Consider the following 25,260-nt stretch of genomic DNA (forward strand, 5'->3'; position numbering starts at 1 on the left):
ACAGGCTGATCAGATAGTCACGATTATCAACTGAGAAGGTTGTGATGAAGGACAAGGGTATGTTCTGTGAGAGAATGTAACAGAGAAACTGGGTCTCAGCTTTGGGGCCTGAAGGCCTCCCTCAAAGAAGTGACACTTGACATGAGCTTTAGAGAGTGAGGAGGCGTTAACTGGGAGAAGACTGGGGTGGAAGAGTGTTGTACACAGAGGGAACAGCATGTGCAGAGACCCTGTGCTGCTGGGCCAGGGAACTTGGCTGGTGAGGAGGATTAGAGGAGGCCAGATGTCTATAGTGTGGAGAGCACTGTGTGTGTTGGATGGGGGCTAGTGGGGAGAGACATGACAGGGACAGGGAGTGATTTGAGCTAAAGCTAGACATTCAGTCCCAGTCCTCGAGGCCAAGGTGTGGATTTTGGCCTTAGAATGCTAAGTGCAGTGGGAAGTCGTGAAGGGTTCTAAGGAGAGAAGTGGCATCATCAGACTTTTCTGTAAAGATCATCGTCTACAGTGTGAAGAATAGATTGTAGGTACAGAAGTGGATGTGAAAAGACAAGTTAGAAAGTTCTGGTAAACTCATAGCTCAGGCCAGAGACAGTGCAGGTACCTCCAGTGGGTGCAGGGAAGCAGATGGGCGGCAAGAAGCGACCAGATTGAAGACGTACTGCAGAATCACAATTAATGGATTTAATGTGGAGAGTGAAAAGGAGGGAGGTTTCAAGGATTTCTCCCAGCGTTTTTAATGAGAGGAACTGGGTCAGTGACTGTGCGGTTTAAGACGGAGAATGTTGAAGGATGAGGGGGAGGGTGGGAGATGGGAGAGGAAAAGGTTCATTGTGGTTTGATTCCGTTTATAGGTCCCACGTTAAGACACTCCTCTGTGCATCTCACTGTTTCTACTGATATTTAATATTCTTTTGCCTCATTCAATCATTATTTAAAGAAAGCAGCTTTTATTAATAATAGGCAAGTTATTGAGATGAACTTTCTTACCTTTGATTACATGTTCAGTAGGGGCTTCGTCCGTCTGGGAGCGTCTGCGGTCACGTGGTCATGGACGCTTACCTCCCGCCCATCAGCTAGTGGCAGTCATTGTGAGACGCATCGTGTGTGTCTGCTTGGTGCCAGGCTCATTCGCTCTATAGTAGCTTTCCTCTTATGTCATCGCATTGACCTCTGTGAAAGGCCTGTCTCGTGAAGCTTTTAAAAATGAAGTTCTTTTATAGCCCAGAGAAGATTCAGATTAGGTCAATTAGATTATGAATAGGTTATATGCCATTTGCAGAGTGTATTCTGTGCAGCAGGGACTGTAGTAAGTATTTTTACATACATTATTTAATTACATTCCCCTGCCAACTCAATTACTGTAGAAGACGGTGAGGCTCAGAGCGGTGAAATAACAGGCCCAAAGTCACCTTGCTAGTGAAAGGGAAGTCAGGGTTCAAACCCCATAGCCTGATCTGTGGCTAGCTTAGTAGTTGTAGTTTTATCTCTCTTTAAGGTTTTTGTAAAACCCTTGAAACTGTAGCCTTAGTCATTCAGTTAGCTACTTTGTCCCGGAATAGATTTGATATGCAAACTTTTTAAAGTATTAATTTCTCTTTTGGCCTCAGTTCCTAGTGCATATTTCCTGCTGCTTCTTTCAGTTACATTGTATCCTCTTGAAATCTAGGATTTAGGGAGCCCTAAAGACTACAATTAAGACTAAAGACTAAGGCTACGTTGTGCTATCCCCAGTTTTATGTGACTTAAGTATAGACTAAAAAGTAAAAATTTCCATCTCTCAGGAAATGTTTCTGTTAGTCCCTAAAAGCAGTTTACTTATTCAGCATACATTTGAGTGTTTTGTTTCAAGCAAGGGATTTGGACCTGGGCATTCGAAGATGACTACATCTGCCCCAGTGAATGCTCGGAAGGTCATGTGGGGCAGAACAAACGCTTGCATAAACACTGTGCACCCTGATGCAAGCTGTGACATTGAGGGGTGTGCAAAGGAGCAAACAGCAAACCCAGGAGACTTCACAGAGGAGGTGATATTTGGTCCTGATCTACAGGATGCATTGCGGTTGGGCAGCTGGAGAAGGAGAAAAAAAAATGACGATTATAGAAAAAGGTCTTGTAATGTTAAAAAGGCTTGATTTATTTTAGGTACAGTTTGAAGGGCCCATGTAGATTTTGTTCTATTTTATTTATTTATTTTTTTAAAGATTTTATTTATTTATTCGACAGAGATAGAGACAGCCAGCGAGAGAGGGAACACAAGCAGGGGGAGTGGGAGAGGAAGAAGCAGGCTCACAGCGGAGGAGCCTGATGTGGGGCTCGATCCCATAACGCCGGGATCACGCCCTGAGCCGAAGGCAGACGCTTAACAGCTGTGCCACCCAGGCGCTCCTGTTCTATTTTTAGAACCCAGTTTTCCCTAAAGATTTATCTGCAATTTAGTATTTATATTTTTAAAGTTGTTTTATTGAAAGATTTAAGATTGTGGATTCTGTTAGCACAGTATTTCTAATCCCTACAACACTATTATAAAGTAGCTTGGAAGGTTTCTCATATTACAGGCATGAAAAGGCAACCCAGAAGTTAAACGTTTAAGGACGTATGAGAAACCAGTGCCAGAACAAATTAGCTCAAATACTTCTCTGTTCTTCAGACTTGTTTTTATTGACAATATGAGCCTTTTTTCACAGGCACCAGAGGCTCGTGTCAGTCTTGCCAACACATACTGGGCCGGGAATTCAGATACCAGGAGACCTGGACCTTGTCCCGAGCCCACAGCCCATCCACACGCCCACTTGAGCAGCACTTGAGGCTTCAGCCTGTCCTATCACTGCTTTCTGAAGAGACCTGGAAAGTTCTGCTTTCCAGCTTTAAAGAAATTGGTAACTTGAGCGATTCTAAGTTTAGGGAGAGGAGACAAATTTGTTCAACAAATTATATTCAGTGAGTGGTTACTATGTGCCAGACCTTCTGCCAAGTTGAGGTGATACAAAAAATGTCTAAGACTTGGTGTCTGTCACTCTAGTAGGGGACACAGACAAGGAGTCGATAATTGTAATACAGTGTTGTTAAGTGCACGGAGAAAGACAGGATATTCTGGTGGGTCAGGAGAACCTTGTAGGTCATGGGGAAAAGCTTCCATGCTAAGCAGGAATGGAAGGTTCGACCATTCTGGGAATAGTTCTCATTTGTCCAGCATCTGAAAGAAGTCCTCAGGGCCCAAGGTGCTGGGTCAGGCAGTACTTGTGAATTGGACCAGTACCGATTGGTCGCCCTTTGTTCTGGACTGATCTGCTTTCTTCTTCTTTGCGCTAGGCTATGGAGCTCCGTATGGTTACAGCACAGCTGCCCCTGCCTATGGTATGTACACCATCTTTCTGATCTCTCCTCTTAGCAATGCTGTCACAGCAAACTAAAGCACAGTTTGTATCCAGGGTTTCTTTAAATGAATTGGAGGATCTCAGACCTATTCATTCTAGTGACCCAACTTAAATTCCCTTTGAAAACGCCACAACCTTGTGGTTCTTGGTTTGGTTGGAGTTGCTCTTCTCTCTGCTTTGCCTGGTTGAAGGACTGCTTGTTCTAATTGCCTGTTTCTGACCATATTGAAATTAAATATAAGTAGTTCTTCTTACAGCCAACTTATACTCCATTCAAAGGCTACTGAAGGGCCATACCCGGTTTCCAGCTTGACTGCTCGCCGGTTACATGGCTGCATTGAAGTTTCTGGCTTGAAACCGTCTGGTGACTTGAGTTAGGGTTAGGAAATGTTCACTTCAAATTTGTAGCCATCATCCTTTTCCATAAATTTTGCTTTAGAGGTGGGATAAATGGGCCCTCGCGTGGTGATGGGGTGTCACCGGCAGTGTCACTGAAGTGCTTCCCACAGAAAGTCTGCGGTACATGTTAAAAAATCATAGGAGTGTCTCCTCTCCCTCCAAAAATAAAAAATAAAAGCATATGCAGAAATGAACCTCAGTGGCCCTTTGGATAACTTTTGAATGAGGTTTATGTGGCAATGGAGGCAGTAGGTTTGGAGTCAGTGATATGCTCTCTTAGACATTTTCCCTAACTCAGGCGCTACATGTTACAGGTCAGCCTCTACGGGATGTTTGCCATTGAGAGAAGAAGAGAGCGTGTGTGTGCACGAGAGTGAGCGTGTGCGTGTGCCTGTGCGAGTGCGTATCAGTGCGACCCTGGGCTGGGCGCGCACGTGCACAGTGGGGAAGGACCTTGAATGTCCCGCTGCTTGTGGTGTAAGTCCTCCACACAAGCCTCGGGACCCTTCATTATGCTTTCTCTCTTCATGCATCAGCTTTTCCATTTTTGTTCAGATGAAAATGACGGGTCCTTAAGACACCGCTAAGTGGAAGCTTCACTTGATTTCATAACTGTTAAAAATAAGTAGAAAATGAACAGTTTGACCACTCTCCCCATTAAGATAGACTGGAAAGATGTGGAGAAGCTGCAAGGGTCAAACATTTGGGGTGAGTCTTCTCCACGGGCAAAGTGCCAAGTCTGGGGTTTCATCCTTGACTGAATGTCTCCTCTGGAACGCTCAGGTTTGGTCAGGGCTTCCCCAGATTCCCCAGATCCTCAGATGTGGGGTGATGAGGAATTGAGAACTCATTTGAGAGAATGTTTTCACCCAGAATTTCTTCTAAATTCGAATTCTCTAGCTCCTTTTGTTTTGGCTGTTTGCTTTTACCATGCAGCCAACTTCTGGATATCCTGACCACCTCATCCCTCCTGTGAATTAGGTCTGGGCAGTTGATCCAAATACCTTTTGACTCACTAGTCCCATTGTGGTGTGTCCTGTGTGAGCGCCAGAGCATCTGCCTGCTGGGGCAGGTGGTTAATTCTGGGTCTTTCTTTTAGACACTGTAAGTCTCACGTTCTTTAGTACAGGTTTTCTAGAGCTGAATTTTTCTCTTTAAAACACGGGTATGTCTAGGCTTTAAGCTGCATTCATGTTTTTCCTCAGTCTTTTTAATTTTCTCTCTTGTTCCTCCCTTTCCTCTAACATTATCCTTTCACCCCGCGGCCTCTGAGCCCCCACTTCAGAAGGCTCCTCTCCTCCATGTGCCATATAACTGACTTCCAAAGCTGGTGAAATTTGATGCCCCCATTTTTCACATAAAAGATTTGGTTTTTAAATGTTACTGTGATGCCACCCTACTAAAACAATGCTTTATTTTGGCTGTAAGGTAAATATGTCTTTTGGCCTTTGTAAAGCTGTTGCATGTGGGGTAAATTCCCTCTGATCATCGGGTGCTCTTGAATACCTGCTGTTGCTGCTTTGTGATTTCTCCGTAGGTTAAATACTAGAATAGAGATAGGAGCAGATTTCAAATCACGCTTGAGTATGCAGAAGTTTGTGAGGCCACAAGAACTCATTTATTACAAAATTAAGAAAGGAGTTAATCTTTCCAGATTTGCCATGCCAATACCGGCCGTAGCTGTGAAGAAGATAAACACCTGGTCATGACTCCAGTTGGAGCTGTCTTTCTGGGGAGCTGAGGCCTGCACAGAAAGCTGTGCTTTGAGTCTTGACAGTCATCCCTGTTTCTCCTACAATATGCGATGTGCCAAATTGAGAACGATTATGGATTTCTAGAATCCCTTTAGAATATTAATAGCATTGCTTTTGATCTTTAGAATTCATGGCCGCTCACACAAATGAAATTGCTTTCTGAATATCATTCTTCCTGTGATACAGCCATCTTAATTTTGAGTGGAAAATACTAATTATCAAAATATTAGCAATTTCAAAATAGGAGATCTGTGAGAGGTTTGTGGGTCTCCTCCAAAATGGTTCATGTTGACTGACTAATCTGGAAAAGGTTAATGATCATTACTGTAAGATATTTTTTTACCTGAAATTTTTATTGGATTATTAAACTTATTTGGAGTCCTCTCCGTTTCTTTTCTCTGTAGGTTTACCCAAGAGAATGGTTCTGTTGCCCGTTATGAAATTCCCAACATATCCTGTTCCCCACTACTCATTCTTTTAGCAAATGACAGAAGCTAATTCCTATTGAACAACAAATACAGTACAATACAGAATGTTAGAGAAAAAGCCTTTTTATCCTGCTTTCTTTGAACACATACTTGATCAAAATTATTTGTAAAGAACATCTTTCCTACTTTTTGATTTTAACAAATGCAAATTTAGTTCTCTAAAACTTGAAAACAAACAAAAAAGAAACTAGTTCTGTGAAACGGTACCTCATTTCCGGAAAATAACTTATACCAGCCCTTCTGTTCTAGGGAAATAAGTCTAGCAGTTCAAAGTTTAAGAGGAGTATCAGATTATGTAAAATTAAATTTGTGAAGGATGTATAGAGTCTCAAACACTGACCACAAATAAACCGCTTTGCTGTAACACAGAGTGCTGCCTGGTTCCTGATGCAGTCACTGAGTCTTAGCTCTGATTGATATGTATTCGCCCCAGGGCACTTGAATTCGGGCTGTAGTTATTTTTTTTAATACAGTAGAGACTTTTCATTTAAACTTTAACTTTGTAAATACTGAAGTGTGTAATTAAAGCCAATAAAATATGGGTTTGAATATTGTTTTAGCTTATTATTTTTGATATGTTTTGGTATCAAATTACAAGGAATTGAAAACTAATAATAACTTAGCCCTAGAAACCCATTCATTTGTAAGGAAATTGCTAAAACAAAGCAAAGGCAATTGTTAGTTTGAGCCAGTCTACTTACTTTGTAAGCCCTTTGTACTGCTGGACAAGGGCATCCCCATGAAAAAGGTATATTCTGTTATCCGAGCATTGCTTCTTAAAATGATGGCACTACCCAGCGATGGGGAAGGAGGAATGTGATTATTTTAGTTTCCTAATTTCCAAGTTTTAAAAGAGAATAAATTAATCGATCAATCACCCTCTCTTGTTCTTGTGGCCTTCTTCACTCTGTAAGATACTGTGTTCACTTCCCTGGCTTTTTTCATGCAGATAGAAGATTAGCGATTTTTCTGGGATTCATTGAAAGGTCTCTTTTCCTCTTCAATTACATCAGAATCTAAAGCAGCAACAGGGTCCCCATAAAAACTTGCTCTTCGATTGTCCCAGTTCTTGTTGAGTGCTGCTGTGAAAAGTGACAGGTTTCAGCCATGGGTCAGCATTTATTTTTAAGTTTTTCTTAAAATTTATCTGAGTAAGCTGGTGAAAAATGATCAGTCGGTAACATTGTGCTGTCCTGTAAAGGGTGCAGACTTGAGCCTTCCCCTGCATTCTCGCCTTGTTTGGAGAGCCTATGATGTTACTAGAAGGTAATGGTTTCATTAAGGTACTCACCCCCATGAAGGCACCAGTGTGGTCCTGTGCTGAGATTTCTAAGTTGCTGTGTCTTAAAAATGTCTGTTTTTAGTACGAATTAGCTTCCCTCTTCCCTCTTAAATTCTGTTTCTCAGAGCCCAGTAGTGCCCATCGTTGAGAATGGGCTTCGCAAAATATAGCAAATTTATGTACCAGATTTCCTTGGGACCACTAAATGAGAATGAGATGGGCAATTTAAAACAAACGTTAGTGTCTCTTCTTAGATGTGGCTTTATTACACAGTAGCTTGTTCCTTCTGCTCCTTGACCTTTAGTCTTTATTAGTGGTGGGTGATACTTTAATAAAACCTCGTCACTTGCTAGAAATAGCTGTGAACTTACCATTCTCATCCTGTGCATTAGTGGCTAGACATAAACCCGAGGGCCCATTGCAGCTGGGAGTTTTCATGTTTCATTGATTCATTTTGCTGACCTATGGATGAAACAGAGCCATCACTGAGAAGAAAAAGCATGGCTAGTAGTGTCCAGTTCTTATTAATTCAATATTTACAATAGTCCTCTCTGTGTTTGGAATACTATTAATTGGCAGCTGCAGCCGGATTGTTATTTGAAATTGATGGTCAAATTTGCATTCCAAGTTGGAATCTCTCTGGAGATTTCTCTTTAGAAAATTATTTTGAAGTAGCTGACTCAGCTTCATAATTTAACCCCTCTATGATGGTGAAAAGGGAGCTGTGCTGTTTTCCAACATGATGGCAGTCATTTCAAATGGTTTCTACCAAGTCTTTTTTTTTTTTAATTTTGTTGTTTGTTGGAAGTTACTAACCATGTTGTAAACCCGCCCAGTTGCTGCAAACTTTTACATTTCTCTGCTTTACTTAAAATAATTGAGCTGTCAGTCCTTTGTTAGAAGTGGTAACCATGCAAGTTCAACTGTTGAAATTTTGTAATGAATTAAGTGTCCCCCTCCCCCCCTTCTGCCTTCCCCACCCCTCCATTTTGTAATGAAAATTCCACTTACAGCTGAAAGAGCAGAGAAATATAAATGAAGCTCTTGGCTTCACCAAATTCTGTGACATTAACACCAAGTGTTGCTTCTCTGCTCTTTTCTCCACTGTAGGCGGTTTTTTCATTGACAGCCCCTATTGCCAGCCTCTGAGCGTCGCGCCACTTATTATTCACTTGGGCCCTCAAGATTTCTTCTCTGACTTCTAGAACCATCAGGTTGTCTGGCTTGAAATGGCAATTTCTGTCTTGGTCTTAAGAGCATTGTGACCCCCTGAGGCTTTCCAGCTTTCAGATACACCACTCTGACACCTTCTTTTGGAAAGCAATGACTGAGCATTTTAAAGAAGAGCAATACTTTATTCAAAGCCACGGTGTCTGTTTTAAAACTTTTCCTTTGGAAATCTAGCAATATCTGTACTTAAGCCCTCCTAGCGTAGTCTCTCGTCAGGGAGTTTACAGACCAGTGTAGAACTTCGACTCCGTGTGAGCTGTGCTGTCTCCTGACAGTTTTTAAACTCATGTGGCACCTAATTTGGGTAGTTGCATTTCCGACTGCGTCAGCGCTATCATAATTTCTCAGAGATAGGGGTCCTCCTTGAAGCCATATTCTTTGCATGGGGGCTGGTGCCCAGCCGGGGATGTGGCCTGCAGCCCCGGTCCTCTTCCGGCTGCAGGAGCACCCCCTCTCTTGTGCAAGGTCATTGGTCCAGTAGATTCCCACCATACCTCATGCTGACTGATGCAGCGCACGGTGCCTGCAGCGAGGAGTCCCGAGGCGCTTGTAGTCTCTCTGAAACCGCTAACCTGGGAACAAACCACTGATAGATTTTTCTGCTATTAGCTTTTCCTTCTTTTTTTAAAATTCGGGTGAATGTGTGAAAATCATGAATCAGTCAGTCACCGTTATTAATTGAAGAGCTGGGAATACCTCGTTAATGTATTTTTTAAAACTGGTGTTGGACCCTCTGTGTATTTCAGGTTAATACTTTTAAGCAGTTTTCAGCACGTTTATCTCACTTTATTCTCGTTCTCCTCGGACCTTCGTAGCCATATCACTTGTATAAAATAGGCTGAGATCTAGTGACTGTAAGCTGTGGTCTCAGTAAACAAAGGTAAGCTCTTTTATTTTCTGATTAAAGAGAAAAATAAAAGTCAATGAACACAACGTGCATATATGACAATCATACAGGATGTATTTGATCTCTTAGGTCTTATGTCATCATATTACCTTTAAAATTTTTATGATCTAAATGTAAAATAGTTATTTTCAGCATTTGTTTTAATACCCTTGTAATTACTTTTTATTCAAAAGAGACATTTCACTTTTACGAGTTAAATGTGTATATGTGTGTAGAAACTTATGATATTACATATATGTGAATTACACACACGGACCTGTTTTAATAAAAGAATTTGGTGGTGGGACGAGTTCACCTAAAAAGACTTTAACGTCAGGGCACCCTTTTGGCCAAAGTGCTGGAATTTCATAAGCAGCAAGATTGGTAACAATGCCGGTAGGATCCATTTCTATGTAGCCGTTGCACAAACAGAGGATCAAAGTGCCAATTTCTCAAGGAGAGAAACTTCTCTGAGAAATGAAAATCTCTGATCTGTGTTGTATGCCCTAATACAACAGCAGCAAGAAGCCATAAAAAGAAAAAGCAATAGAAAATGAAAAAAACCAAACCAAAATACTGAGGTAACTATGGAAAAATATGTAGTTGACTGAGTTAAGCTAACTATTTGCAGAACCAACTTTGGCAAGACTCAGAATGGTAAATATCCAGTCTGCAGAGACCAAATAGACTTAAGGCAATTCATGTCTTTTCCAGGTTAGTAGCTAGATGACTGATTTCCACCTTACTCAGCCATCATGGAGTTGGTGTAGAAGATGTGAGGGTTAGGCTCCGTTTAGTGTGTCCCATAAATACATTTCATGTGTGCTAGATGGTTTTTGCTGAGGCCGTATTTGATATATAGAGATTAAAATGAATTTTATGTTTTACATGTCTCTAAGTAGCAGTTTTCTTGTTATTACTAACTTTGAAGGTTGCTGGAACAACGTTTTTTCCCATACAGAATCTGTGTGTACGTCGAATGTGGCTTTGGCATCTATAGAAGGTTGTATGAGGTCTAGCGGACTAGTACTACGTACATGCCAGTCCTCGTCGAGCAGCCGAGTGCCCATTACGTGCCAGGCCCTTCTCTGGGTACTAGCAAAACAGAGGCTCTGCCCAGTGAAAACGTTTCAAGTCGGAGAGTCTCCTTGTTGGTGGAATGGGGCTGATTATCAGTCTCCTAGGTTGGGAGACAGATGATGCATTGGCAGTGTCAAAACATAATTAACTTGGTTAGTAGTTTATTTATAAATTATTTAATACTGTAGGCCCTCCGACATCACTGAACTGGTCATCATTTGGAAATTCACTCATTTTAAATGTTTCCCTGGCAGTTTTGAGCGCCTGAAACCAGAGTTGTTCATGGACTTCTCTCCAAGTAAGTGAATGGAATGAGGTGAAGAACAAACAGTCCGATCATTTTTAAGCAGTTTTTATAGTACAGCAAAGACCAGAGTGGTTGCTTTAAACACTGACCACATTTTTTCGATGACAAGTGAGGGGAATTTTACCCTTATAATCAATCATTCATTATAACTTAACCTTTTTATTAGATTTCTTTAATAACTGCTGTGGAGGCAAATCTTCAGGAGTGAGTTAAGGGAATGAACGAAGATTTGCAGATGCGGCCCCCCGCTGCTGCCCTCAGCAGTTAGACTTCTAGCCATCTGGAGCCCTAGGAACTAGGCATGAGAGCAGTTAAAGCTGAAAACAACCTGCTCTGTGAATGGACCTCCTAGACCTCCCACTCAGCACTGGCCGGTGCGTGGCAGTGGGGGACGGGGTCTCTGAACTCTCAGAGCAAGAGAGGTTCTGCTGTATTGTACTTGCAAGCTAGAAGGATCTGATACCCAGTGACCATAGGTTTCACAGTGTTACTAGGAGGCCTGGAAGGGAGGTAGGTGGTAAATGAGTAACAAGCGCAGAGTCAAGAAACTGCCTACCGCTGAGATGAGTTTCAGTACTGATGTTTCTCTCTAGCAGTAACTTACAGCGCAGAAACTAGTACTTCTTATGTAAGAATCAGTCTCTTCCCTTTCTCATCCCATCTTCCAGAAAGACTGTTAAGTCAAGAATTCAAGTTGAGTTAGTTGTAAGAATAGCTATCCTTTCCTACATTATCATTTTAGGTGGGAGCTAACAGCTTCCATTGATACTTGATGCAGTGATCTTTGGAGATTTTAAAAAATAGCTCCATAGTGCAAATTAGGTTATGTAAGCTTTACAGCACAGCTAGAAATAGGGATAGAAACCATGTGGGAGTCTGGGCCGAAGTAGTTCTCTCGCTCCAGCAAATTCCCGTGAGGCTTGGGAGTTTGATGAGTTAATACACGTAAAGTGCTGGGAATAGTACCTGGTGCACAGTAAGTGTTGCCGGTTCCTACTGGGTTGGGTGAAGGTGTGTGAGGGAGGCAGCAAGGCTGTGCTGGCAGGTAGTGGAGAAGCGGGCGCATGGCCTGCTCGGGGGGCTGCATTGGTTTCTTGGTATTTTCAGGTTTGGGATGCTCCCGCACTTTGAGAGAGGACTCCTGGCATCTGGGGACTAAACAGGAAGCATAAAGCAAATACTTAGTGAGAGAGGTAGTGTGGGGAGGTCGCTGCAGATCCATGCTGACTGAAAATGCTCGTGTTTCTGCTGTGGTGGTGAAATCACCAGCCGCTCTGCTGCCAGGGATTCGTAAATACTTGCTTGGGGGTTTAAGTGTGCTTAGAACTTCAAAAGGGCTGAGCTTAGGATATCAGCCTGCTGATTCCAACTTTCCTCCCAGTGCATTAATAAGAAAAAGGAGGTGTGTGATTACAGCTAGGCCTGGAATCCAACATCCAGAGCTCACCAGTGTTTGGCAGGTAGAAAGCAAGTTATTATAAACCACAGAAAGAGGAGCCTGGGTGGCGTGCTTAGAAGGCCACGGACTCTGATGCTTCTCTGCATAGCATTCCTGCAGCTTCTCTCTCCCAGTTTGCTTTGACACTTCGGAGCAAATCGGAGCTCATCACCACATGAGGCCTCCCCTGTGTGTGAATCTTAGAAAAAACACATCTGCCTGTCCATCCACCTTTTTCTCTTTTCAGCAAAAGGAAAGCTGGGTAGATAGTGAGACGGGCGCCGTTGGTTGAATATACAGCTTCCCGTCTCTGCGCTGGCTTCTGTTGTGCTGAGAAAGGGTGGGCAGGTGCGCGCTTCCGTGTCTGTCAGCGGGTGGGACCTCGCTGGGGATTACAGATTGAGCTCTCTCTCTTTTTTTAGGTTGAATTTTGTGATGCTCTAAGTTTATAAAAACTGTGTAGATGGGGACTGAGCATTACCTTTAAAGGCACATAAGATTGCATGATAGTCTAGGCTTTTTTTTTCTTTTAATGGTACCGGCAGTCTTTATTGTTTGCAACGGGAAGTGAAAGAGGAGGAGACGCAGCAGCCCCAGCTCCAGGGGAAACTCCAAAGACCTCCTCCCTCGCTGTCGCCCCAAAGCAAGAGGCTTTTCTTCAATCCAAGAGATTTGTATAATGTCCTGGCAGAAGTCACCCCATTCCACAGATGTGGCTGTTGGGTGGGATCATTGCCGTATTGAGCCAAGGCTGAGGGAGGGCCTTTCTTTTCTTTTTTCTACCCCCCCACCCCCACCTCTTGCCTCAACCAGTTTTAACATCTTAATTCCTTGGTCCTTCTAAGGAGGGTCTTGGTGTTTCTTGGGAGAACTTTGCCGTTGCTGTTCCTGCGAACTGTGCTGCCTTTGCTGGGGGTGCCATGAAGTCGGCCGCCATCCGCGCAGGCAGCCGAAGGGGGACGGATCAGCATGTCCCAGCTGTGAGACGTGTGGTCACACCTCTTTGCTGCTTCTGGGCACAGGAGGTGACAGTAGCCTGGCTGCTGTGCGGACATTCTCTTAGCGCTGCCCGGAGGCCCAGTCTCTCGGGCTTGGTCTGGTTTCACCTGCCTTGATCCTCTGTGAGGTTGGGATGAATGGTCTCCGCATTTACCTGTCGGCTAAATGTTTTCAGGTGGTGAAGTCAATAGTAGCCTTCAGTTTAAGTTATTTTGGGCTGTGGGCAGCAGTAGATTGAAGGAACAGAAGAAAGAAAAGGAGGAAATGCTCAAATTGCTCTCTTGTGTGGGCCAGGCACTTGGACATTCTTCTCCAGCAACCTTCTCAGAGGTGATACTCTTATTTCACAAGATGAGAGACTGAGGCTCAGAGTTAAGCACCAGAGTTAGGAATGAAACGCCCCTCTTCAGTGCCGAAGCCTCTTTCCACCACACCGTGCAGGCTGTGGGTGCCGTGGGGCAGGAAGGAGGTGTGCAGGCAGTGGGCTGGGTGCAGCGGGCCCCTTCCGTCATCGGCTCCTGTGCTGGAAGCCAGGCTCTCTGACTTGAGGTTGTTCTGGACCACATATCCTGGCCTTTTAAAAATAGGGCTGTTTTCTGTTAGGCCAATTGGATAAGGTTGTTTAACAAACTGGAAAGATAGGCTAGGAGACCAAGGTGTGGCTGCATAAACAAAGGAAGCTCTTGTATTTCAAGCTTGTTTTTCTGTTTGAATATCAATGAGAACTTGAGGTCTGTGTTTGCGTTTAGCAAATGCTTTCTGAGGCGAGGCGAGGCTCTGTCTGGCCTGAGATCCCTGACAGGGATGACTTAGAAGATTTGAGCCAGACTCTAAAGCCTGGCGAGGCGTTGACCCCCAGGGGTAAAAAGAAGAGGGGCCTGGAGGGCCACAGCCCAGGTTTGGGGGGTGCTGGGGGATGTCCCTGTGCGGCTGGGGGAGTGGCAGGTTGCCGTGGCCTGTTCTGATCAGCAGGACTTTCCCCGGACGTGGCTTCAGGAAGCCTGGAGGAGGTAGCGGGCACCCTCTAGGTTGGGCCGGGCTTGGTGAGCCCCTCCGGGGTGGCTTGGCGGTCTCGCCAGCCACTCTGCTGCCCTTGCCCACGGCTCCCCCGCCCATGATTGGCACCTGGGTCCCTGCCCGCGGACGGAGGCAGAGTCCTCTCCAGGACAGAACGGCCCTCCCTCACCTCAAGGCTTGGTCCTTGGCAGTTGGCCGTTTCTCTGTGCCACCTGCCATGATGCTGGAGGGGAGCAGGAAGAAGGAACTGTTTTCAGCTCAGGTTGCTCGAGTACCAGAACAGTGACTTGTGTGTGAGGAGAGTGAGTACCTGGCAGACACTCCCTTAGCAGCTGTTCTTTCCCAGGGGCCACTCCATGTCCTGCGCTGCCCCTACGGTTTGGAGGCATCACAGCATGTGCACTGTTGTTCCCACTGTGCAGACAGGGACGTGGAAGCCCACAGACCTCGCCAGACTTACCCAGCTTGTTTGTGGCAAGATACTGTGGCTCCTAATAAGTGAGTTTTTAACCACACAGAAGAAATAACATGTCTTCACTGTTTTTGGAGTTAACAGAAGCCCTTTCTTAGGGATGAGATTTGAATTACACCACAACTGTGGGACCTAGAAATGATCTCCTTTTACAGATGAGGAAATGGAGGTTTAGCCACAATGACTTGCCCCAAATTATACAGCCAGTCACCGGCTGGGCCCCCCGGCCTGACAGCACTTGCTGTGCACAGTGGTTCCCTGCCCTGGACTGCTGCCCGCCCCATTTCCCAAACCGCCTGGCTCCGGGTTCTCCTCCTTGCTGTGATGCATTCCGTGGACCTATCCTCCACGCTTCGGGGGTAGATTCTTTGTGGTTTGAAACAAAATAAGCAAAAACCTACACTTGCCCTCCCTCCCTTCCCCCCTGCCACATGGGAAAAAGAATCCAGGCTTCAGGCTTACTCTTTCTCTGGTTCCTTTTGGAGAGCTGTTTGTGAGCTCGCCCCCAGGCCAGGGGACTAACTGGTTCGCGTCAGCTCATTCTGTTTCCACACCATCTTTTTGCGCTGTACTGAACTCTGAGATCATGTGCAAACCGGGGACTGCTACCGAAGAGACCCCCAAGGGCGGTGGGGGGTGTGGTGGGCCGTTAGAAGTGTGCTTTTTATATACAGCTTCACATTGTGGCTGTCTTCTGTTGCTGTCCCTGCCTGGGCCTTCAGTGTGTGCTCCAACCAAAAGGGCCACCCTCACGGTGACACATTGCCCGAGTGCTCTGATACTGGGATCTCGTTGGACCCTTCCATTATGGACATGATGTCAGAAGTTGCTCAGCTTTCTAACACCCCTCATGTCCTTAGAGGCTACATAAGGAAAATATTGTGGATATCTAGGAGGTGAGAAACCTCTGGAAGGTGGCACCTGGGGAACTCCGGAAAGCTGAAAGCCCCTCAAAATGGGCTTCATTGAGGCTGGGGAAGCTATTTTAAAGGGTTGTATTTACTTGTATGTGACTCCAGAAGGGTAAGGATGGTTATAGGAAGCCATTTGGGCAATTTGGGCTGATGTGTGCCTCCCACGATGACAGGGCTGCCCTGGGAGATTAGGTGTGGTGAGAAATGAGCCCCATGGTACCCGGAATGTTTAAACAAGCTAACTGTTTGCATAGTGCAGAGGAATCTCTTCCATGAGATACCTAGTATGGACGAACATTGATGTGTTTGGGGACACTGCCCAGACCACTTCTCCCCTCTTGGGCATTTGGATTCATTGAGAAACCTTCACTGTCACCTACTGCTTTTTACCAGGCTCTGTGGTGGGGCAGAAGGAACAGCTGGAGAAAATGTCAGGATTTTCGGCTTAGACAACAGAGTAGAAGGTGAAACCACTGACCAAGATGGGGTGCACAGGAGGAGGGAGGGGTGCCCAGGGGCTTGAACAGATCAGAGCCATCTTCTGTGGGTGGGAAAACTCTGGCAGGCCTTCCACTCAGTGCAGGAGCCAGGCCCGTGAGGAGGCTGAGGACCCAAGTGGCTGTGACCGGAGTGCCAAAGTCTTCCCCCGAGACGGGCATCCGAGCTGGGTGGGAGTCTGCCAGGAGGGTTGTGAGGAGAGCTTTCAAGAACGGGGAGGGGGGGTGGCGGCAGCACATGGTACACAAAGAAAGGGCATGGCCTTCTGGAGCAGCACGAAGTTACTTGCTGATGGGAACTGGGATGGTCAGAAGGGTGAGGTGCCAGATGGGATGTGTAATTTGGAGTCACTTGGGGGAAGGTCCTGGGTACTGTGCTCTTCAGTGATTATCTCCAAAATGGTGAGAGAATTCTGGAGGGTTGATTTGGACAGTTGGATGGGAAAGGACTGGAGGCGGGAGGCAGAGGCTGCCACAGATGCAAGAATGGAGTCTCTTCATAACGCAGGCTACTCGCCTGGACTGAGCAGGAGGTCGGAGCTGATGGCACCCAGGAGGGGGCCAGGGAACCACAACATCCATTAAGAGTGTGTGGGGGGGGTCTCCCCAAGCACTTCTCCTGGGCCTCTGTTCAGTAGGTCACCAAGAGGACAGTGGTACTTGGGGCCAAGATGGGGAAGGGAGGGGAGGGAGGAAGGTGTTGGTAGGGCAGGAGGGGGTGACAGGGGAGGGGTAGCAGTGTGGCAAGGGACGTCTCCTTTGGGCTGGGAAATGGGAGTTTGGCGGGCCCAAGTCCTCATTGGTGTGAGCTGTGAGCCCTCTTGTGCTCTCAGGGAAGCATCTCTTTGGCAGCGGATAGAAAAGTTTGCAGGCTGGTCAGTCAGCGTCTTACCCTCTCCCTGAGTTTTCGCACATGTCTGCTCTGCTGGGGAGACATGGGAGAGATGAGTACGGGTGTTCATTCGTACATCGCCCTGATGTTTTGTTTTTTTTTTTTAAAGTAATGTTTTGGTTTCTTTACCTGGGCAACGTGTGGAGCTCACTGGATTCAACATCTATAGAACATGGTCTTTAGCTAGTAGGAAGTTGCAAACTGGCTTTACAGAGGACTTTAAAGAGGCGAAAAACACCATGTAAGATTTTGGTGTCTAGCTCAGGCCTGCCGCCTGTGGTTCCTCCTGGACAGGTGGCATGCAGAATGGAGGGGTTGGTGGGTTTCTGCACCTCTGGTATTCCTATAGCTCTGTTGGGGATTAAGGCTAAAGAGGCAGCTACAGTTTTGAACCTTCAGGTCAGAGCTATGAAAGGTTACAGGTACCCCGAGACACTGATCCCTTCAGCCTTTGGGGTGGCCAGGACCCCAGGGCCACGTGTCTCTAACTACAAGCGGCCTTGTCTTTTTACCTCAGTGGGCCACCTTAATATCACCTGTATGTGTCATAATGAGGAAATATGTAGGAGCACTGCCTTAGCCCTGGTGTTGGCCAACTTTCTGGAAGGGGCCAAACGGTCTTTCAGGCTCTGTGGACCATTCACTCTCGTGGCTACTCACGGGAGCACAAGAGCAGCCAGAGACAGTGCGTAAACATAGCACAGCTGTGGTCCAACAAACTTTAAGATAAACCCCAACAGATAGTGGGCCATATTTTGCCGACCTGTCTTAGACCTTAGAGACTGCTCACCCTTTGGCTCATTCATGATTGGAAACTTCTTCCATCTGCTGCCTGGCCTATCCATCTTCCCACAAGGGCTTCCCGAGAGCATCTGTCCTGTGTGAGCGCTGAGGAAGGGGTGGTCCTGGCCTGTCAGGACCACAGGTTTTGAGTGTGTTGGGGGGGGTTTTGCATTGATAGGTGAGAGCAAACTATGGATCAGAATGGGGCTCAGGGAAGTCCAAGGTGACAGGGGCCCCGGGGAGAGAAGGGCTGCTCTGGAGAGGAGGGGAGGGAGAGTGTGTGTGGAACACCAGAGTCACGCAGGCACGTTGGGCCCAGCCTGGGAAGGGCGCTGAGTGCCAGGCCAAAGAGCGTGATGCAGTTTAGAAACATCACTCTGGTCGAAGACCAGATCTGTGGTTACAAATGGTGTTTCGGTTTGTCTGGACTTGTTAGGCAAGACTTTGGTTAGAGTTGGTATTCACGTGGGAAGAAGTCCAGAGAGTGTCTTTCTAGCCATTGGCTGTAGGGGGCAGGGAGCACACCTCTTTGACTTGGCAGGGCTTGATAAAACCCTCCATGTCCAGGCTTTCTCTTTTGCTGTCCTAAAAGCCATTTAAAACGGAAGACAGATTAAACATTCAGTCTCACACCAGAATTAGATTGTGGCCAGGGGCCTTGGCATGTGAGGGTAAAAATGAGCTCCCCCTCGCTTCAGAATTGAGTTCATGGCAGGAGAGCTTCATGCAGCGGCCTCCCTTCCTGTCTGCGTGCAGCCAGCTCCCAGAACAGGCCTTCCGAGAAGCAGACGGTGGTCGGGACGCTCAGGAAGCCTACAGACTACTGAGGCAAGGTGTGTGTGTCACAGGCTGAAGCCAGCCCTGTTCGGGTGAGTCACAAACAGCCTGAGGCCAGGCCTTCGCTGGGTGCAGGGAGATGGAGGTGAGTCACGGGGCTTGCCCCAAGGTGCTCGGTGTAGCTGGGCAATGAGAACAACTGTGGATGGACGGAGTGCTTTCTGCTTTCCGCTTTCCGGCTCCGCGCCCTCCGCCGCTGCGTCTGGGCAGGCGCCGGGAGCTGCTGTAGATGGAGCACGGGTGAGGTGCTAGCCCGCGGGGGCCGGGAGGAGAGGGCCACGGGCTTCCTGTGCAGTGACAGGAGCTGCCCAGCAGGCCTGTGGCAGGAGGGGCGGCTCCAGCGCTGGCGGCACTGGCCTTATTGGGAGGAGCTTTGTGTGAGGTCTGCCCGTACCCTGGTCCTCCGGAGACCCCGTCAGGAGGTGAGGGCTTGGGGGCTGCTCTGGGCAGGTGGGCCTGGCTCCCCGGGGGAGGACTTGGGAGGGCGGTAGGAGGTGGTGCTAGCAAACCACGGACAGCCTAGGGAGCACTGCGCACTGCCTGCCGAGCGAAGCTGTGTCGTCATTGCTGGGAACCAGCTGAGGGTCACAGGAGGAAGTCATGGTCCAAGCTGTGCCTCCAAGGCCTGTTGGATGCCAGCCTGGGGCTTGTCAGGCTCCCTTTTGTGGAGGGCATGCCTCTCGGACTTTGGTCCCTCGTCTTGCGGGGGCGGGGGGGGGGCTCTCATGTTCTGATAGTAGGCAGGTGACTTCTGAGGAGCAGTAGTGTTTTCCAGAGGCATTTCTGGGCTCGTGGAAGGGAAAAGACAAAAAGGGGGTCTTGGCTGTGATGCCGGGTGTGGCCTTTCCTCAGGCAGCTCAGGCCTCAGAGGGAGACTCTTGTCGTTCGGGCACATAGTCCCCTCCGGAGCTGGAGCCTGGCCCAGGCCCTTGCCCTCTCCTAGCCCACGAGCATAGGCTTGATGCCATTTTCCTGCTTAGGGACACAGATGGTCAGAAAGCCTTTTTTTTTTTTTTGGACTAACCAAAGTATTTTTTGCTGTTCTGTCAAGTCAGATTTTTTTGTTGCTTGTGGAAATTCAGGGTAGGAACAGATAGGAGCTTTAGATCGCTCAGAAGACCCTCCAAGAGGTCCCTTCTCCACGTGATTTGTTAAGTGTCCAGCCTCTTTCCCCCTCTTCTCTGGGCTGAGCGCTGCTCCCCACTTTGGGCTTAGGAGTTTGGGTTTGGTGTGTCTGTGGCAAAACGTTGCTCCACATGGGCTCCTTCCTTGTTACGTGTCATGGCGTTAGCCCCGGAGTGCATCATCTGCGGCACTGAGCCCTGGGCTCGTGGGGACAGCCACACGAGCTGCGACTGGAATTTCGCCGATTCCCCAAATACCTCTTCTCTCCCGTCGTGTCAGAGGTGCTGCCATTAGATGCCTCCCTTTCCCTGACCAGGACGGCATCTCACGCTCAGACCAGCCCTGGGCGGTCGGGTGGGGTTCGCACTGCACCCCTCCTTCATGGAGGGAACACCTAGAGCCGCCTGTCCCCTTGCTCACTTACTGCAGTGGTTTCTCAGCAGTGGGACCTGCCCCTTCTTGCTCCCTTTCTTGGAGAGGAAGGCTTGTGTTTAGCTTAGCTGGGGAGATGAATTACGGGCAACCTCAAGGCCCCTGACTCAGGGGCCTTATTTTCAGCACCTCCCAGGAATCTCAGGCGGCTCTGGCCGCCTTGTGTGCTGTCTCCCACCCTCAGATGCACTTCCTTCCCAGGGGCTTACGGAAGCAAAGGGAACGCTTGCTTGAGGTGGGCGTCCTCTGCCTTTGTCTCTCTTGTCTTCTGGGGGAGCTGCTAGTGAGGCATGAGCGAGCACCTTCACTGGGCAGATTTCATCTACTTCAGCCCTCAGCAGTGCTTACCTCTGAGCTCAGGCCTTTCACCAGGGAGCAGTCTGCTGGTCTAAGTGGCCGGTGGGGGCCCAGCCCCACCTTCAGGACGACAGGAGAGGACACTCTCCTGAGGTAGCCCTAATTAGGGTGAGGGCACTTCTAGGAGCAGTGGGGCTGACGGGCCCAGCTCAGCCCGTTCGCTGCACAGCCCCCACACCCTGGTCTGCGAGCCGTGGAGCACTCGCAGAGAGGGGCCTGCAGGACTCGTTACCCACTCCGAGCAGAGTGGGCAGGGCAGCACGGTCTGGGGAGGAGGCAGCTAGTTGAGAACTGAAGCCCAGGGCTGTTCAAGGAGGGGCTTCCCTCATAAAGGAGTAAGGTGGCCCTGCTCAGCCTCAGCCCCAGGGTGGGGAGTTCAGGAGGCACGGAGAAGGCTGAGTGTAGTTGTGGGTAGAAAACCTTTCCCCACTGCACGGTTACACACATGACATTGGACTCCTGGCTACAGCTTACTCTCACTCTGGTCCAGTGATGGCCAAGGTAGTTTTTAGATATTAATTTAAAATATCTATTTACTGTTTTTTTCCTGAATACGCAAGTGTAAATAGTATAATTTGCAGTGCAAAGTCCTTGGCAATAACTTTATGTTGTGTATTATGTTGAAAACCATTGGCAAACGCGACCACCACGGACTGTCCTTCCCCTCTGGGGCAATGACGACATGTAGGACTCTGAACTGTAAACCTTCGGCGTGGTTGAAGCAGCAGCTGCATGTGTGGACTGTCACCAGTGCCTCGCCCAGAGATGCCTGGCCTTTCTCCAAAGGGACTCTCTGCCACCCCAGCGCCCACACTGTGGCTCCTTCGCACTGACTGTCGGACTGCGCCATAGACTGACCCTCTCGGCCGCTGCGGTCTGTAATGCCCTGATATGTTGCATTCTCCCCATTTGGATGAGTACAAATAAAAGCTTCTGTCTTAAAACAGCAATGGACCCACTCTGGTTAAATGAAGACTGTCACTTTGATGAAATGGTCAAGTGCAGGACCATTTTCCTGGCCCTCCCAACTCTCTGCTGCGTCTCTGCCACTGGCGCAGAAAGTTCACTGACCCTGAAACTTAAACCTCAAACCTGGTGCCCTGACCTGGCAAGTGGTAAGGTGTGGGTGCCGAGCAAGGGCCGAATTCTAACCCTCAGAATTCACACACCTCCCTCTTAATGCTCACACCCGTTCCCCGGGGCTGGCAGTACCCACACATGCCAGACGAGGACACTAAGGCTCACAGGTAAAAGGATAGAACTTCTAAATGGCAGCATCCATCCGTATCCAAAGCTGACGCGCTTCCCCCTTGGGAGGCTCCTGCCGTGGAGCTACCCCAGTGACGCTGAGCCCCAGGTAAGTGCAACCACTGGGTGTCCCCTTCTCCCTGCACGCCACCAAGCCCACCAAGCCGGAGTCACGAGCGCACTGGCTGTGGCCGGCCCAGGCCCGCTGCCGCTCCCCTGCGCACGACTGGCACGGATGCCCACCTGCAGAGCTGAAACGGGGGTGGGGAGGGGAAAGCACGGGCCAGGCTCGGGACCCTGGAAGAGGAGGAGGAGGTGTGGCGGCTCCTGGTAGAAAAGGCTGAAATGGCAGATCTTGTGATCACAGGCAGCAAGCCTCCCACCTTTACTTCCAAATTTGAGAAGCACATCTCGGAACAACTAGGGGGCAGCACGCGCGAGGGGGATCAAGAGCTGACGGCAGCCCAACCACCCCAAGGACACAGGGAGAAGAGCTCAGAAAGGTTATGTGACTTCCCGAAGTGAGAGGTGCATCCGAGGCCACGGCCCGGAACTCAGGGCGCAGGTGTGCCTGTGCAGTGACGTGCTAGGACTTTACGGCCGCCCTGCTGGTCATGGTGAGTTAGAGATGTGGGGCCTGGGCCGGGAACCTCTCTGTGTGTCCCATTTCTTCACCTAGAAAACAGAGAAAGGGCAGACACTTCGTGCTTAGGCCGCTGGCTCTGGGAGCCACTGCCCCAGCCATTTGCTGTGGTCCTCGTCTTCATACCTATTTCGTCTTCCCGACCTCGCTTCCCCCCAGATGTTTTGTAGGACAGGAGTCGTCCCAATGTCAGAATCGGGCTGATGTGAGCAAGTGAAGCACTTGAACAATACACATCCGTCAGACGAGGCTAGAACTCTTCTAGGTCACGAGGGGTCCACGTCATCGGCTTCCTCCCCGCCGCGTAGACTCGGATTTTCACAACTGTTGGGTTCGTCAGAGCCGGGAGTGGTGTTCTCGGCTTATTTTTAGCTCCTGTGGATTTTCTTTTCTTCACTTGTGCCACGGGGACTTGGAATTCAGAGCAGACGGGGTGGCCGCGCTCCTGGGAGACTAAGATGCCTCCTCCCCCCGGGACTCTGGAGATAAGAGGCTCTTGGGTTCAATGCGGCCTGCTAGACAGTCCACCCAGCCCATCGTGTATGTTCACTGACCTTTCCAGCAACCCCGAGAGGGCACAGTCTGGGAGGAAATGTGGAGGTGGTCAGCACCAGGATTGAGTTTTCCAGCACAAAGCCTCATGCTCTTTGCTCTTCCTGCCAACTATCCACCTTTCCCTCCCTCCCTTCTCGGCCAGGCTTCCTAAAATCTACACCTGCCTGTCCACTTCGTCCCCTCCCACCCCTCAACTGGCTGCAAGCTGGCCCTTGGCTATACCCCACCCACCTCTGAGTCTGCTCCCACCCTGGGCACCAGCAACCTCCCTGTCGCCAAATCCAGCGAGCCTTTTCTGGTCCTGTCCTCACTGATGAGTGATGAGCTCCTTTTCCTCCCGATGGCCACAGCCTTACTCTATGGCCCCTCTTTCTCCTCCAGCGGCACTTCCTAGGCCTGCAGTGAGCCCTTGCTCGCTCTGCACATTCAGAACAGTCTCAGCCCCTCCCCTGGCTTCACCTCACCTGCCAGAGCAGGCCTTCTCCACAAGGGGTGACTGTTCCACCCAGGGATGTGAAGACATTTTTGGCTGTGACAACGGGAGGGTGGTGGCGGTGGGGAGGGGGTGAGAGTAAGGGCAGGGCAGCGCCCCCCACCAAAGCACTGTCAGTACTGTTGAGGCTCCGGAACACTATGGCAAAGACGCCCGTACAACCCCAGAGCGTCTGCCGGCTCTGGTCGCCTCCCAGCGGTGTTTCCTGGACTCTCTCAAGTCCGCACGCCAGGAGCTCTGTTTCTCTCCCTGTGTGTCCCCCTGCCCCTTTCTCTCACCAGATTCGGTGTGACTCTCCAGGAACTGTCTCCAATCTGGCCTATATTATCACCTCTCTTTAGACTCTAAATCTCTCCACCAACTTTTCTTCCTAAAGGACAGGACACTTCGTCATTTTTTAAGTTGGCTTAAAACTCTCCAGTGATTCCCTTGGCCTTCAAACTGCTTGGCCTGGGTGGCCTCATAATCCAGTCCCTCCGGCCCACGCTCAGACCACGGTGCTAACTACCGACTGTTCCCTCCAGCTGAAGGTCTTGTTGCCTCTCTCTCCCGCAAACCCCTCAGTGCAGAAAACAGTCCCTGCCGCTTCATCTCCCTCGCCATTACACATCCCTCCCTGTCCCCACAGGGCCCTGTACACCTGTGTCAGCACTCAGTGTTCTCAGTCTGGGTCTCAACACCACTAGGGGACCTCCCTGAAGCAGGGCCCATCGGAGTCACCTGAGGCCTGCCGTGCCCAGGCTGACTGCCGGATGGACTTTCTCTCCTTTCCCAGCTGCGACATGCGGATTTCTGCCACGTCCCTACACTCCCGAACACCAGGACCCTTGGGATTGGAAGAGCCTAGGGCAAGCTGCCTTTCTGGATACCCGCCCCAGCTGGCCAGGAATGTGGATCCCAGAAATAGGTTCTCCAGCCTGTGACTGGCAAAGGGATCCCAGATGTGCTCTGGAGCCACTGTTCTGGCCGCTGTCGAGCACCTGCCACGGCCCAGGCCCCTCCGGGTGCTTGCCGGGCTTCAGTGCAGTGGACAGCAGACAGGGCAGGGGCTTCACTTACCGCCTTTCCTTCTTTGCGGCCTGCAGCTCAGCCCACTTCCATCCGAGGCCAGGTGTAGAAGGGTCCTGGAGGGCAGGTCACACGGGGAGAACCGCAGGTTGGGGAGATTGCTCTTCTTCCTGCTGCAGAGAAGGGGCGAGGTGGTAAAGAGGGCCAGCTGGTGGCCTGTGCGTCCTTACGGGGCAGGGTGCAAGAGGACCCCCTGTGAGTAGAAAGGAGCTCCTACCAGATGCGTCGTCCGTGCCGCCTCTCCCTGAACGCTGCAGCAGAGAAGTGGACCCTGGCTACTTCTCCCGCACAGTCACATTTCAGGCCTGGAATTCCACCTCCTGTCTCTGCCTGGTGAGATGCTCATCTTTCAAGGTCTTACTGCACCCTTAGTTCCTGTAGGACCTCCCTAACCCTCCAAGTCACAAATAGCGCCTCACCCTGTAACCATTGCCCTTGATTTTGCAGAGGGTAATCCGTGTTCGCCGCGGAGGCCGAGGCGCAGGCGTCAGCCTCCCAGAGGAGCAGCTGGTCTTGCCGCACCCCCTGCAGAGCCAGCACACCGGAGCCGCGGGGCACGGGTGGGGGGTGCCTGAGGCCCGAGCGCACCCGTCTGCCAGCACGGAGGCTGCTCTTCTCGGGCTGCGTGTGGGAGCAGGGGAAACGGGGCAGGAGCACGTAATGATGAAACTGGTTTCTACAAAGTGA

General features: G+C 49.2%; 1 protein-coding gene and 1 long non-coding RNA gene across 6 annotated transcripts in view; one reads left to right on the plus strand and one right to left on the minus strand.

Annotated features, from left to right (window-relative positions):
• The window catches only part of STRBP (spermatid perinuclear RNA binding protein), a 94,999-nt gene extending 73,487 nt beyond the window's left edge, over positions 1-21,512 (plus strand). The window contains exons 17-19 of one of the 5 annotated variants that reach the window (XR_015727311.1): positions 3,313-3,357; positions 9,277-9,410; positions 10,685-21,512. Coding sequence is in view for 3 of the 5 variants with exons in the window: in XM_087869388.1 (XP_087725514.1) it covers positions 3,313-3,357; positions 8,411-8,505 (140 nt within the window). In the remaining 2 variants the exon portion in view is untranslated. Of the gene's footprint in view, positions 1-3,312; positions 3,358-5,934; positions 6,898-8,410 lie in introns of those variants that run through there. The other 4 variants (XR_015727312.1, XM_087869388.1, XM_045790996.2 and 1 more) reach the window with 4 other exon arrangements.
• Positions 17,121-23,233, minus strand: LOC148108558 (uncharacterized). The gene is made up of 2 exons (XR_015727314.1): positions 22,584-23,233; positions 17,121-22,489 (listed from the first exon to the last, which is right to left on the minus strand). It is a non-coding gene; the product is annotated as an uncharacterized LOC148108558 (long non-coding RNA).
• Between the last annotated feature and the right edge of the window lie 2,027 nt (positions 23,234-25,260).

The sequence above is a fragment of the Ursus americanus genome, chromosome 18 (genome assembly GCF_024610735.1).
Source record: "Ursus americanus isolate L20-20 chromosome 18, mUrsAme1.1.p, whole genome shotgun sequence".
NCBI classification, from domain to species: Eukaryota; Metazoa; Chordata; class Mammalia; order Carnivora; family Ursidae; genus Ursus; species Ursus americanus.